Here is a 16,435-nt window from a genome sequence, read left to right as displayed (position 1 = left end):
AATGTAAACAACATAATAATTTTGAACATTTTTTATTGCAGATTTTCAAATATCTACGTCATAAAGTCAACGATCATTCATTACAATGTACCTAACTTAAAAGTAATAATCACATATAAAAATCAAATAACGCTAAGTCACATAAAATCGCGTAAAGATTATAATCTTTAGAATTTAGATGTTTATTAAAAAAACTTACACCAAATGTGCCATAGAAATATTAAGATCACGTCTGTGAGGAGGCCTTATTTTCCTACGTTTTATATATACAATTTCAAAAATATCTTAGCATTCAGCAAACTTACAAAATATTCTATTTCATAACAATCTTATTCTAATCTATGTCAAAAGCCAGTCCAAAGCCAAAAGCATTAAATAAACTATTATGTAACGCGTATTCTTTCCCACATAGTTTTACATACAATAACATAATATAAAAGATAGTTTTCTGATACACGCTATAATTATGTAAATACCACAACCGACATATTTACACATTAACTCTTTCGCCCGTTCACGAATCCACCAAACAATTGCGGATTCATTAGAATGGAATATACCTACATGTCATTAATATTGATTAACCGAAATAGCTTTATAGTCATTTACTTATGGCACCAATGCTTATAGCATAACATACTTTATATGTACATTTAAATAATGTTATTTACACATGGATATTCCTTAATGAAAAATATATAATTAGCATATAGGATAAAGATAATATAACAAATATATTTCGTGTTCCGATAAGGCACTTAGGGGACCACATCTGAAGCTTATATTTTATATGGAAGACGTTGGACTAATAATAATATGTTATATTCTTAAATGCACTGAACGTTTTATATAATAACTTATAAGAAATAAATCTAGTAGATCTATAGATAAACTAACTTTAGCCTTGTCTAACTACGCCACCCGTACTTACAGTATAAACATAAAAATAACTAAAATAATATCTGTGGAAACTATATCACATTTTTAAAGTAAAGTTTTACTTATATTTTCTATAACATTACGTAGAAACTTTAAGTACGAAATTGTAATTCTAGACTATTGCAAATTACTTATATCCAAAGGTCAAATCGTTTTTAGGAACAATTATATGGAAATTAATTTCTAACTTCTAAATATAATATAAAATCAATCACATGTTTCTTCTTTCCAGATTTTGCTTATAACAATCTTACGAAATAACATAGTACTCCTAATTTAACATATTATGACTGGAAGTGACTATGAAATCAAGTTTAATCAGCTACATTAAACTATCACATTAAATGTTAGGCACTTATATACTAATTGTTGGTACAAAGTCAAAAGGAACGAGAATTCTTTCATCTTTTTATCATTTATTTTTTAAGTTACGTAACTTTTAGACATTCGCTTCTATTTGCCTACTGTGATATAAATGTATACAAAAATATAAGCAAGTTGCTGGTAATGCCATTTTTCTGTTGCTGATATAGACTATGGTAGATTAATATTTTACAAATTAAAAGCGTAATTTATTGCCTTCCCCCGATATACCTTGAATCTGATGAATATAATATTCAGTAAATAAAAAACCGGCATTACCGAAAGGTACTATATGTAAAGTAGATAATATGAATTTTTATTTTAAAATCTATAATATAATCTGAATATAAGCGAAAAGTTTGGATACATCAACATCACCAGATAATGTCCATGATTAATAGTCGCGATATCTATAATTCGATTTTCTGACAAGTAAATCCTATAAATAATGGCTGTAATATTTATTTTACGGAGAAAAAAATATATAACTTTGGTCCCGAATACAACATATAGCTTAGTCTAAATATGTTACAGCTATTTTTTTATAGTATCGAACTTGTGTCTGGCGATAATGAAAATTCTTTCTTATAAATAAAGAGGTAGATCGTAATTTCAAGACATTATCAACTAGAAATGAAAGGTGTTATCGCATTTCCTAAGATAATAGTTGGTTCAGTGCAATGCCTCCGTCGTGTTGTAAGAAATATTTTAAGACTAGAGGCTTAATATACAAGTAGCGAATAGCTCACCGTTATAACATCTATCAACATTAACTTCCTAGACTATTCATGCAATAAGAAGGTACCTACGTTAGACACAATATGCAATTGTCAGTCTTGGTATCAGTCCTTGATCACGGATGCACCGTAAAAATGTTCTAGTTTATAGTATTTTCGTACTAATGCACCGAAATTAAAGCAACGGCCCTCGGGCTCCCTTAACCGGATTCTTTCTTCTGAGGGTTAAAAGTGTACGTCTCTGACATCGGTGGGGGTGGCGGCGTTGTTGTGGGCTTTGTCATTGTTGGGGGGAGGCGTCCACCCTGCCGCCTCCCGGGCTTGTCCGTTTGGGACTGCGATCACATCGATCAGCCCTTGCACCATCTCCTCGATCTGCTCCAAGCACGTTTGGAGGCAGTCCTGTTGATAAAAGATACGGTTAGTTGAGTGGCTTTAAAAAATAAAAATATAAACATTAAATTAATAAAAAGATACTTACCAAATCGATGCCAGTTAAATCGTGTAAGCGCGGAAGATGTCCATCTACGCCGAGACCCCGCAGAGCGGCTGCAATGCTGCTCGAAGCGAGTGTGCTCGCGGAGTACAAAGTGAACTCGTAATCTGTAACAAGGAATATTGTTTTCAATTATCGCTCTCGACTCAACATAGTCAACAATGTACCTACTTCCTATTAAATTTGCCCTCAATAATGCTATACCTATAATTCCCGCAAGTTATTGCCTATGATTTAAATAACAAACGAACGTTTTGCCGAGCGATATCAGTTCGAAACCGGGTCAGTATGCTTACACGGTAAGTGCATAGGTACGTATAAAAGCGGATGTGAAACAAAGTTATTATGTTTAACGAGCGTCAACCGAGTGTCATGAAAATATTTCGCTTATGCTGTAGAAAAGTACGTGGAAAGTTTAGACAATGTCAACACATTAGCGGTGTGCCGCGAGGAGTAAAGGAGTATCGGGTAATGAAATGTGCCTTTCTCCTTCCCGCAGGTTGTTGGTCCCTGTCTGGAGAGTGCAGCCTCAAAGGAGCCGGCATCCGCCCTCACGGCCGCATTCCTTCGCTGCGCCTGCGCGCCCGATTCACCGGAATATTTCTCACGAGCTCGCTCTGGCATAACATTATTATACCTATAAGATAGCCTAAAAAGGAACCTACTATCGACCAATTCAGGCCTGGACAAGTCTGATTGAATTGATCAAGCTGTATTCGTAAAATGCTGTAATTGGTTTCAAATTAAACATAAGAAAACGTTATTTCTTGGTTCTTAAATAGGTAGTTTTACCTTAATCTAATCTACAAAAAAAAAAAATTACACGTAGGACACCGTGACACGTGTAATTTTTTGGGCAAACAAGGAAAAATGTATTCGATGAATACCTGTGCCTCCGTTTTGCGGAAGGTTATTTAAAAATGTCATGTAACTACTTATATAAAGTGGTTAGGTACCTACCTAATCCTACCTATCAGGGTCCCAGACATAATTTATAATGTTGATGCTACGCTAATTAATGATCCTTATTCCGTTTCGAATAAATTATCGTTTCCCGGTCGACATTATAATTTGATAATACACGAGGAAAATTCATTTGACCTTTACAATTAATGAAATACTCGTACACAAGTGTTGAATGTGCACCAGGATTAATAAATATATCGATAAAAAACTAAAACAACTGTTGGCATTGAAGAAGCTCGCAATCTCAAATACTGAAAAGTATGGGAACGTTGACGATGTGAACAGAGCATCCAAGAGCTCTCCATTCATTATTAAGTATATTCCATTATATTGAACAGCGTATGGATACCGAACACTCTTTCAGCTTTATTTAAAGGTTTTTTTTAATTTGCATGGCGGCATACCCGAGATAAAGGGTCTGGGCTGAGGGAAGGAACAAAAACGAAGATATGAAACAACGAGAGCGGCCGCTCACTCGTTTGCATAATCTGATGTTAATCAAACATTGAAGCCCTACCGCCTCGACCGACGGCGACCGGTCCCACGACCAGCGGAAAGCGATGCGTAGCAGAGGAATTTCGGCCTCTCAACCTTACTAATATACATTTTGTTTGACATCATTGACTTTTCATCGTCATACAAGAAGTAAATATGTACCTAATTGTGAGGTGTGTAATTTCGGCATTGTCACAGACTTACATTTATAGCCAATGAGTCGCCAATGACATAATCGTCTCATTATTATCGTTGTACATGTATGGAGGTACCACAGACATCATCGTAGCGAGCGACTAACGTTCAACGTCTATTTGCGAGGTGAACGATCTCGCGAGGCCGCGGTAGTAGGTAACTAGTAACTACTAACTAAACGAATAAGTAACGAAAAATTTACCAGTGCCTCTTTCATAAAGAAGTTTTTATTCCGAAATCTATGCGGTATCTTATCTACACAATCAAAGACCAAACCGAAATTGATCGCGTAAAAATGTTCGCTATGCTCAATTATTGCATTAAAGAGTCTATCGTTGTAACATCAGCTGCGGTATAAACTTTAATAAAAATGTATATATGTATAATTTATCTTCAACAAAGCTCCGCTGAACATGTCAGTACTAAAATAACCCATTACAAATTTAATACCCCGGCAAGTTATGACTCCTCTGAGTAAATTGTGCCATTCGAATAATGATACATAATGCGGGTTCGCTCGATACCGCGAAGTGTAACTACCACTTCATGCAGGGCAGTTGCCGACACTTAGGCAGCTTTATATGCGAACACAGTATACAGTGTAAACTCTGAAAACTACTTGGTACTACCATATTGTAATGTTAATTTCATAAATTCACTTTCAAGACAAGCAAATAATGTACTGATCCCCTTCCCTAATTTGAGATAATAACTACTAATCTATATTTCTCATACCTATTAGTTATCTATAGTAGTATGTACATGGAATTTATGCACCGCTTTATGCACTTAAACTTGCTTAATCCCGATTCGCAAATAAAGTAGGTAAGCGATTATACTATCTGCTGTCTGACAAGTGAGAGATGATACCTGAGGAGCAAGTGAAATAAAAGAGCTGGAGCGTGAACTCCACCAAAAAAACGACACGACTGCGGCGGCGAACAACAAAAACCGTTGCATAAAAACATATGATCCCATGAGGGATCGGCGGGGCGGCGGGGCGCGGGGGGTGCCCGAGGCGTGCTGGAATGCGCTCGAGCGAGCGGCGTGGGAGGCGCCGCCGCCACACACACTCGCCCTCTCTAACCCTCACTGTAAACAAACCTATTCACATCCCAGCATCCACCCAATCCTCACTAAAGAAGCTAACAAAAATTTGCACGCAACCTACGATAGCTTATTTCAGCTCAACATCTAGAAATTAATTGCCTTTATTACGAATAAACGTTGACGTACTCCAATTGAGACAATTGAAAACAAAATGAAGGGAATGAAATTAGGTAAATTGTTGATTTTTGAGCTTATGTTTATCGTGACTGCACGTTATTCAGCAGACAATTAGTTTCCGGTAATTCTGATAGCTTAGCGTAGATACTGTAGTGAACTGCAACTTTGTGGCCCAACCGTGAGAGCCTCCGGTCGTTGAATGGGTAAATCATTTGGAATGCACGGTTTATGACGTAAAAGGAACATGAATATGCATCCGAAAACTATTCCGGTTTCATAGTGCTTGTTGTCTATTCATTGGTCGTGTTATGGTCGTGTTAAGTTCAGTGACACGTGACATGCAATGATGGACGAGCTAGGTGGATCGAATGCGACATTGAGCCATGACGTGTTATCGCGAATCGAGATGCTAATTAAAATCTGACGCCGCAAACAAAGCGTATTGATTGGCTTAACCCTTCGATGGGACGTGAGAAACGAAGGCCTTATGACTTCATCAATGATATTGATAGCGTCAAGTAAAATATAATTTTATAATGTAGGTAATTAACATAATTCTTGCGTGAACGCTGTTATTGAATACATTATATAGAATAATATTAATTAGTACTATTAATATGAAACAAGGCTATAGGATATACTCCTATTGAGTTACTACACGCATCATAAATATGGATTATGATCTATGGGAGCTCATAAAAATATTATTAATAACTATGCAGTTCTATCTAGTTGCAGAAAGGTTCGTTTGTCTAGAGATTATGGGAACAAAAAGATCTTACCTCTCGCTGCTAGCGATATGAAGGTTTGTGCGTGCCTGTGAACCATTTCGGTATTCACACGGCCACGTAACGGCAGCCGGGACAAGAGAAGTGGAAGAAAGTCATGGGCCGTCACTCCAGCTACGTCCCATTTTAGCTTGGACAGCACTAGCAGTTCCCAGCTCTGTGGACAAAACGTTTTATTATAATTCATTTCATATTAGGTATAACGACACAATAAATAATCCTTCAAGTCTAGGGCAACGAACTAAGTACATGACTTCAAGAAGTCTTGTTTTTCAAGGAACTATATTATGATCGGTTATAATTACAGTTTATTAACAATCTTAAAAAGTTAATTTATTCCTTTCGTGTAATATGTTATTCTATCATATTATAAATGTAACATTAATTTATGCAATATAGTTAAGTTAAGCTTAGTGTTCAGTATCTCTGCCTATCGATGTATACTAATGCAGGAAACTTATGACAAGCATAAAAAGTATTAGCAAAGCTAAATAGCTCGAAAGCGGATCGAACACAAAGAAGTGCTTATTAGCTAGTACAATAATGCTGCATTCCAGTCGCCACATCCGCTAACTATAATCGTAAACACGCCGAGTTTCGCTTGACTTCCCGGAACGGAGCGTAGGTAGTCCCCGGTACATTGTTATACTATCAACTTTATATTTTAATCATATTCGGTTTTTAGACTGCCTCACTTAAAACTTTTCCATTGATAACACAATATAGAGAGTATAACATTATTATAGTCAATTGTTATTAACAATGACTTTATATTTTATGTAAACACAATATACATAAAGTTTCTTTCTCCGTTCGAATTTTATCTAATAATTTTGGCTGACCTACATTAATTACTCATAAGCGTTCAGATAATGACGACCTTTATATGTAAAGTTTGCGATATGAATGGTTTTATGAATAACTTGATTATTTTGTGCTCACTCACACATCCACATGTCAGCGATGCATGGCCGTTGACAGATAATACTCGATGTTTACTTAACTCAAACGATGGGGTCGTCCGAAGCGGCAACGTTTACTTTACTATCCCAAACGAATGTGTTTCGAATATCGATAAGGATAGAGTTCAGATTTGAGTGTTAAGATGTAAAGTTAAGTCAAAATGGTTTTCAACATGCAGCACTTGTGAATGAACGAAGGTTCATCACTGGAAGTCGCACGATATAAGATCGTGTGTCAGTGTGCGTCAACTAACCGTGAGGTCTAAATAATCCGGTTAATGTGTAGGAGATAATAATAGCTTATAGGATGCTTCGAAACTAAAAAGAACAGGTGAGCGAAAGCGGTTAACGATATGGTGGTATGCGGGTCGACCGCGAACTGAGAGGATTCCGTCTCTTCGCGAGTCGCTATCATTGAAAAGCTTCGGACACAATACGATCATAAAGCATTCACCGCAGACACCGCCACCTATATACCAGCCGGATGTTCTGTCTCTATGCTAGATTGAGACGATGAATTGAGATCGATTTGCTTGAAATTTTAGTACTATTTAGAATTATAATACGGGCGTGTGAATGTACAAATAGAACTTGATACGTGTGGAATGCAGCTCATAAATTTCCAAGTCGGTGTTCATTAGAAGCTGACCGGCGCGGGCGCGGCGGTGGCAGTTATAGAGCCACGTTACAGCCAATAAAGCGCGCTATGCAAACAGCCCTCGCCGCGAGTCGCGACACACTCGCTGAATTCCATTCTCGGTTCCCATGCTTTATCCAATTTCATCGAACTGTGCTGCTGCGCTATTGCCGACAAACAATGAGCTTTACGCGCAACCATAATGTTTATCAAACTTATTTTTCCCGTTTAAAATAATTCGTGAGATATTAATACATAATTATTTTTTATTGCAGGAAATATGAAATAAATCCGAGACGTTTTAGGTCTTCAGACATTATAGACAGTTCATTGCCAACGTTACGGTCGGAAGCCTAACAAGTACGCTTGAATACGTAAGTTACCTCGAGTGTGCAAAACGTGATACGCATACTTGTAGAGCTTACGTAAGACTCATCACAGCAAATTCCTGTAAAGTGTATGTTTGGTGATTGCAGAATACATTCTTGAGTAATGTCAATTTTGAAATCACGAAGCATTTAATGTTTAGTACGATTTATTGTAGTTGCTGCAACGTTTCTTTTAACTTTACTGTAAATTCATAGATTTGTGTCTGTATTATGTTAAATGCAAATTATAATGAGCAACAGTCAACAGTGCGTAAAATTCTATCGTAACCACATAATCCATACTTTTTCTTCTCATTGCTTGCGCCCGCATAGATGGTGTTTTATTTAACTGGTACGACTTGACATTTTATTGCCGTTAAAAGACTTTAAGTGGTGAACTCTTCAATGATGACGAAAAGTAAAAATAAAACAAAGTTGAATTTATTGATTTTATAAAAGTATTTATAGTTATATTCAATCTCATCAGAATAATTTAATTTCTATGCAAGAATTTCAAACTGTATTAATGTATATTTCATAAATTAATAGGATATTCTTTGAAAGAAGGTAATAGGATATTCTTTGGTGGGTCACCAACTTAATGTAAGCATGAGTGCATGAGCTATTATTAGGTAAGATATAAAACTAAAAAAGTATAAACAATATATTAATAGATCTCAACGTTAATGTTACTGTTGGTAATACACGTTTGAAGTAAGTTGTTAAAATATTTCTTTAGCCACCGACTATTCATAAGTTACAATAATAATTTCTGAGAGCATTCTCTTAATCGTATAAAAACCATCGATTTGAAGAACACGTAGATGGTATATTTATGGCTGTGCTAAGTATGGTGATAATATGAGTTGTTCTGGCTACAATCGACGGAGTTTCTTTGGCAAACAGCAAGGACCCGACCGCCTCGCGTGGAATGCGACTCGTCCAACCCCGCTCCCCCCACACTCGCCTGAACATTAACGACTACTCTCGTGGGAAACAATAGCAAGAAAGTACGACTCGAATTCAATAAGATCTAGTTATTGCGAAGCACCCATTATGTTTTCTTAGCAGTTCTATAATTGACGATGATTCGAACGATCTAAGACACGCACGAGGTGTCATAATTTTGTTGTATTAGCAAAAACAAATAGAAATAGACTTTGCTAATCAGCACGGGAAGTTTCATTAACGGCAGAAACGAACGTTACAGAGTCGTGAGATCTGCAAACATGTGAAGTGTTGTTTTACTCTTTCTCTGTGTGTACTGTGTTAGGTTTAGTCGAGATTGCTAATGATTTTTAGCTTTTGTGATGTTACACTGTTTTATTTTTTCATTTTATGTAAAGAAAACATTGTTTAATTCTCCAATGTATTAAAATTTTAGTAATTATTGTTCGGGTAAATGAAAATACTATATTCCAAAGTTTCTCTGACGCTTTGCATCATCTTTCACATTTGTAATCTTTAGGTGTTTCATAATAAGTATGTATATAAACAAAAAGATAGCGTCGCAAAACATAATGTAGAGATACTGTTAATTAATTAAGAAAATATTACTTTTTCTATCACAAATAGTAGAAAGGTTAATATAATTAAATTAAATAGTCAAAATAGATACGGACTTATTGGATTTACACTTTCTTAATCTTAACATAATACATTTTTAAATGTAGGTACTGTTTGGATGTGAGAATGCGATTTTATGATCAAACCGAGGTTGCGCGTGAACCCTGTATTAAAGCTGTCTCCGGCGGAACCTTTTTGTTTGCATCTCAAAGCCCTTGACGGACTTAATACCCACAATACCAATCACCGCCCTTTACAGAAAGTATTCTATATATTAGGTAGCTTTTTTTAAATTTGAATGTTTCTTTTCATTCATTATTCAAATAATTAATTTCGTATTAATTACTAACACATCCGCAGCACCGGCCGGCTGCCATTCGTCTCACTTGGTTAATCCATTATAGACGAGCGTAACTTTACATGCAGCCAGTGTGACGGCGTTATGCGATCGTAAGAGTAAAAATACACATTTAATTATCGTCTAAAACACGACGTGCCTTTAGTTTTTTTGAAATCACATTTAAAAAAATACTAAAAATTGCTTTTTTCAATACTTTCAGGGGCCGAGTTTAAACTCCTGAATATGTCTACGACATTTCGTAGCTGCTCTACGCTGCTGCTACGAGTCATGTCTTATTAGAAATAAGATAGTTACAAATAAAATAATAATTATTTTACTTTACTTGACTCAAAACAACATTTTTATGAAATGATTTAACGCTTTTATAGTATTCGCGACATTGTACTGACTTATTAAATCAAATGTTTAACTTTCTTCACCGCTTGAGTTTATTACAGGTAAAATTTTAATTAATTCGGAACCTAATTATAAAGTATAGTCCTACTTTGCCTTAAATTCAATTTCAAATAGAAATTAATCAAATTCTGCATTTTAAATGCATGAGACGTTAAAAAAACGTGGCTATACGATCGTGACTTATAGGAAATGCGCAGTCTATAAAAGCTTACTGAAGTGTGAAAAATTATAAATAGTCAAATTGAATGTATAATTTTCATTTGGCGCTGGGCGTCGAGTTCACGCCAGCGCTGCGGCGGCGAGCAAGCGAGCAAGGTTAGTCGCGGTCGCGCGGCCGTGAGAAAAAATAAGCGGCATGCTTCGTCTGTAATTGGTCTGATTGAAACGCGGCTCTCGTTCGGCGGTGCTTCCGAGAAGCCTGTCGGCTCGTTAGGGGACACTGTCCGCAGGGTAGCCCTCCTCCCGGACCCGCTCCCTGCCGCATTCCTTATCGAACGAACCGATTTTGGACCTAAACTTTTTTCCGACCGAAACAATGATGCAATTCAACTTACTCGATTCGAAAATTATCGTAATTTGCGATAAATTGATTTGCGGAATAGTCTCACGTGAAAAGATATGATTTACCCGATAGCGAGCGGTTACCGCAGTCAGGTAACGGCTAACGAAACGAGTGAATATGGAATGCGTTTAAAAACAGGCCAAGTAAAACGTATGACGTTAAAGATGCGGCGTGCACTTATTATCTACGGGAGGACAGGCGGGGCCCCGTCGGGTGGCCGCGTCGCAACGCTCCAAATGCACCGCACGGCGCACATCCACACACGATACATTCAACGCAAATGTAAATAACGTACCTATTATACTTTGTTATTTTGGGGATCGTCAATATTATGCGCACCTTCCGACACAATTGATGATATTATAGCACAACCGAATAATATAGGTATTAAGGATTAAGGAGAGCCACACGATTTATATTTATTTTTTACAATATTTAAAAATTAAAATCATTGAGATTAAAGTATATTTCAATAAAATATCAATCATGTTTTCCTATTTATATTTATAAAATGAAAAAAGACACTGTTGTATCTACTTGACTACTTCACACCTACAGGTGATGTATCGAAAAGATCGCAGACGTAGGTAAATAAATTACAGTTAATGTGAATGATATTTTAAGGTGAACGAGTTTTTCATAGAAACTGTATTTAACAATGACGTTCTTCGGTAACAATTTGAATACTTATAGTATTTAAAATATTTTAAGTACCTAGTACCAGTGCGTATTAATAACTGCTTTTAATTGAATATTTTATTATAGGGTAAATAGAGTATGAATTTTATAAAAACAATGTAGATACTACATTCGCACTCGTATAAGCATATATATGTATTGTTAAAGAAAAATATTGAACTGCATAATTTGATCAGCTGTTTCATCGCGTGGAAAGTTAATTAGGTACTAGATAGCGTCTTACTTTATTCCTATGTGAACTTATTAATCTACGGTGGAAATAGCTCGTAGCTCCGGTGGGCAATGACCGCATAATTTGATTTACAAGGCTTGTAGAGGATGCGTGATTACGAAAAATATTTAGAATTTTTTAAAACGTTAACATCTCCGACATAGCTACATAGTACATACTTAGTGGCATGTGTACGAGTGTATAAAACAAAATTGTAATTTATAATTGCCTGTCTACAGTCTAGACTGTATTATGCAATATGGCAATACGTAGAATTTATTCCATAACTTTTCTGTAACTTTCATCGTCTACTTACTACAAAAGTACTATAATCAATTTTGAAACATTCCGTCAACATAATTATTAATATAACGGATATCATATAGATATTAAACGTTTTATTACTTACGAATTGCATTATTCATTAGATAAACAGAGGTCACACTATATTGCACAATAATGTCATTATATTTTAAGTAGGTACGATACGTTTTATGAAAATTGTAAGTGAAACTTACGCATAGATCTGTAAGAGTGATGCTGTTAGCTGTGTAGAAGACCAGTAAATCTGCAGGTAGCCCTCGAGAGCTCGGTTCCCGTAACTTCGATGCCAGTAACAGGCACGCAGTTCCCAACAGTTGCAACTGACTTTTGCCAACGGTACATGTGCTCAAAAACCGATCCAAATAAGATATCGCCAAAGGGAATACCTCCTCCTGACAGCTCTGGTCTTCGCACACCTGTGAAAGAAGAATTAACTTTATAGCTGTTGTTATTCATCGAGAAATAGAGCCGGCGGCGCCGCACCCATCGACGATTTTATCACACGGAATTCCTGATAACCTATATATTCCATAAAATTGTAATTCACACTAAGTGCGATAAATACAAGGCATGTTACTTTCCTACTCGAGTTTCTTATCGAAATTGTTACAAGTACGTTTCTTCGCCAAGATATTCCAACGCGTAACAATTATTTACATAGATACTCAGCACATTATACATAAATATAAGCTCTGTGGCACCGTTGTTTTCGCAATAAGGAAGATTTAACTAGGCATTGTTTCGAAAAATCGTGCATCGTTGCAATTAGCGGTGTATGATCGTATAAAATGATTAGTTTCCAGTGTGTCTCTAAATGAAAAGGAGAAAGTGAAGCAGACTGCATTGAACTAGTTAGTAAATAGAGAATGTCACGAGAGACGCGAACTGTTCCCACATAGTTTCGCACGGTGTAATCTGAAGCAACGCGGATGCACCGTCTACAGTCTACACCGACCATTGTAGCTACGGTATATGTAGGTACATTGTACAGTACTCACTACTCAGTCGACTCTCACGCCCATGAGCTCACTGTCAGCTGATTAACTCATGTCTCCGCTAAACGGGCCTTTGTTCTGTTACCAGATACAAGAATGTAACAATGCATCAACGTCATTATCACGAAATGTTGTAATCAGTTGTAATCATTAAATATGCATTCAAAAAGTTTACTCGGCGAAATTATTTTTTAATTTCGGTAATAAGACCTGGATTTTATATAGGTATGTATAAACATTATGTATAAAGAACCCACACATATTATTATTTGACATTATGTTTCCACATAAAAAGTAATGAGTTTCAAAGTCACCTCATTAAGATAAGTCATTTTCGCGAAAATGCAAAAGGCGGAAATGGCAGACTAAATAATAATAATTATGTATTGTCGCCATTATGACGATGGATTCAGGATAAATATCGGTTTTCATAGAATTTATGAGTACCTACCTAGATAAAAGACATTAATTTGAATTAGTATATTATGTATGAATAATGAATATGTATTGTATACGTAATTTACCTATCAGAAATATCAATTTTAAATTTAGGCGAGCATATAGGTACTTCTATTATAATATTTGGACGACTAATCTACAGTTGAATGTTGCTAATCAACGAATTTAAATGAATTGCTTTTTAATGAACTAGGAACGTTGATGTGTCATCGACCTTTCAGGAACCGAAGCGATTTTCGGTGGTTGTCTCGTAATTTGGTATGCGACTGGTTTCACGTTTAAATGGTACCTAACCATAAAGTGGCAAGTGGTAGTCGCAACGAGGCAATGCGCCGCCATCGCAGCGGTGACGTCAGTGGACCGCGCCGCTCCCACGTGGCCGACTCGGCTTCACAGCTGACTGCTCTCATATGGCCTCAGATACATCCAATACCTCCTACTCGATAGATAATCCTTATCATTTAAAATTAACACTTTCCTCCCCGAATGCTTATCGTAGTAATATTATTTATCAACAGAGCTTCATATAATACAATCAACGGAATACGTGGTGACGTTAATTATGCGCTGGAAGTCGTATGTACATAATATCTACTTGTCTACTAGCAAAGATAAAGGCGCGTCCGGCGTCAGCTGTATGCGTGTCAAAAACAGCTGATTATTCAAATAGAACGAGCGAGTCGCATCGGTCGGCGACCGCCTGCGCGTTCCGGCCGGGGCCCCTCGCGCAGCTCCACTACGCCAACTACGCGAGTACATTCCGAATGATTACAACATAATGACTTTACATTTCTAAACAAATTTCATGTCAGTCTGAAGTCTGAACACATCTTTACTTTTTGAAAACACCTCTACAAATATCAGTGTTAAAAAGTAATATTACTTTTTACAGACATATTGTAGTTATTCATAAATACAACAAGTATTTATTACCTACTAATAGGTTTTGAACATTCCTTACAAGATTCCTATACGAAAGCAGTATAAACATAATCAGCTGATCGTGTAAACAATGAAACCGATACCCGTATAATATTGACAGTAACACATAAAAACCTGACCTAGTTGTTAAATGCACCGGATTATTATAAACACGTTTTTGAGACGGCACATCCGTACACATACATCAATAGAGATCAGAGATTAACATTCCAGGGCAGGTACTATAGTCTAGAATCGGCATGAATCATCCGTGGCGAGTGCATACGGTGCCAGAGATGATGGTACCTACACGTGGCCGAGTGCCGAGTGGCGAGTGGTACGAGCCGAGCGACAAGATGGCGAACGAGCGGGGTGTGGGTGCGGCATGAGCATGCGGCTCCGGTGCGCTCACCTCTAGCATCCACTCGGCGACCACTCGGCGCATGTGCGGAGTGACCTCGGTCTGCACGGTGCCGAAGTAGTTGGCGGTGACCGCGTAGCGCTCCTCCGTGCGCAACAAGTTGTCGAGCACGCGGCGGCGCATCAGCACCGGGTCGGAGGCGGCGGCCGGCGCCGGCGCAGGCCCGGGCCTGCTGCGCTCGCCGCTCCCGGGACTCACGCGCTCCGCGCACAGCAGCTCCATGGCACCGCACAGCGGCTTATCAAGGGCTCGACTCGGCGTAGTCGTGTCGGCGGACAGCTGATCGAGCGCGCGAGCGGTAGGCGGTTGTGCGAGAACGTTGTGTTGCGACGACGGCGAGAGCCCGAGTCACAGTGAGTGAGCGGCTGGTGCGAGCGACCGGCCGGCGAACATATGATCGGAGGGGCGCGGGGCGGGGCGCCGCCTGTGAGGCCCGCACGCAGGTTTCTCCCGATTCGACGTTCGAATAATAATACATAACACGTTTTCTTGCTCGCTCACATTCTATCCTGATTCTTGCTTCTCATTCTGTTATTTACAAAATGAGATGGATTCCATGGCTTGATTATTACAGTGCCCATACCCCACTACGAAACCTTTGTATATATGCCGATAACCGAATATGTCAGTCGTTAATTAAATTTTGTATGCTACTTTACCCGAATGGGGATAAGTTTTCCAAAATTCCAACGAAACATAATAGGTATGATATGATTATAACAATAATTATTAATACCTACTCATAAAATTTGGAAACAATAGGTACCAAAAAAGTCAGTTAAAAAAGTTTTAGTTGGTTCCTTCCTAATTTATAAGGTCCAGTAGGTATTAACTGTATTAACTTAACACACTACTAAGTACTCGGTAGGTAGGTAGGTATGTACCTAGGTACACTATGAGATTGTTGTAGGTACAATAATTAATACCCAAATTTACAAATCAAAGAGATCGATAGATACCTAGGTCTAGACCTAGGTATCTATCGATCTCTTTGATCTCTTTGATCTATCGATCTATCGACCTACCTAGGTAGGTAGGTACCTAGGTATAATGCAATACAAAAAAATATTGCAGAAGCGTGATTTCATAAGGAAAAATTATAAATAATATTAAACATTGTTATTCGGTAGGTAGGTATAATTCGGTGCAAATTGCATTGTCATTGTGGACACAAGGCAAACAAAAATAAACACTTGTAAACTAGGTAGGAAACTAGGAACCTACCTACCTTAATAAGTTTGAAAAAAAAATTCGCTGCCTAAGGTTCCCTTCATTTTGTTGCATATTATAATTTGATTTATTCATTTTAGGAGGTAATAAAAATAAACATCAAAACAATCATCTTCC

At 37.4% G+C, this 16,435-nt stretch overlaps 1 protein-coding gene across 1 annotated transcript; it reads right to left on the bottom strand.

Moving 5' to 3' along the window:
* Positions 1–16: 16 nt before the first annotated feature.
* CycD (cyclin D) lies at positions 17–15,447 on the bottom strand. The gene is made up of 5 exons (XM_089704107.1): positions 15,080–15,447; positions 12,487–12,708; positions 6,201–6,363; positions 2,521–2,642; positions 17–2,441 (listed from the first exon to the last, which is right to left on the bottom strand). The coding sequence occupies exons 1-5, from the start codon at positions 15,308–15,310 to the stop codon at positions 2,265–2,267; spliced, it is 915 nt and encodes a 304-aa protein (XP_089560233.1). The 5' UTR covers positions 15,311–15,447; the 3' UTR covers positions 17–2,264.
* Between the last annotated feature and the right edge of the window lie 988 nt (positions 15,448–16,435).

Source organism: Colias philodice, chromosome 15 (assembly GCF_061535455.1).
Source record: "Colias philodice isolate Cphi_HAF_F1 chromosome 15, ilColPhil1 Martin Lab GWU primary, whole genome shotgun sequence".
Classification (NCBI taxonomy): Eukaryota; Metazoa; Arthropoda; class Insecta; order Lepidoptera; family Pieridae; genus Colias; species Colias philodice.
Note: the sequence above shows the minus strand (reverse complement) of the source record. Positions and strands in the feature narration are given on the sequence as shown.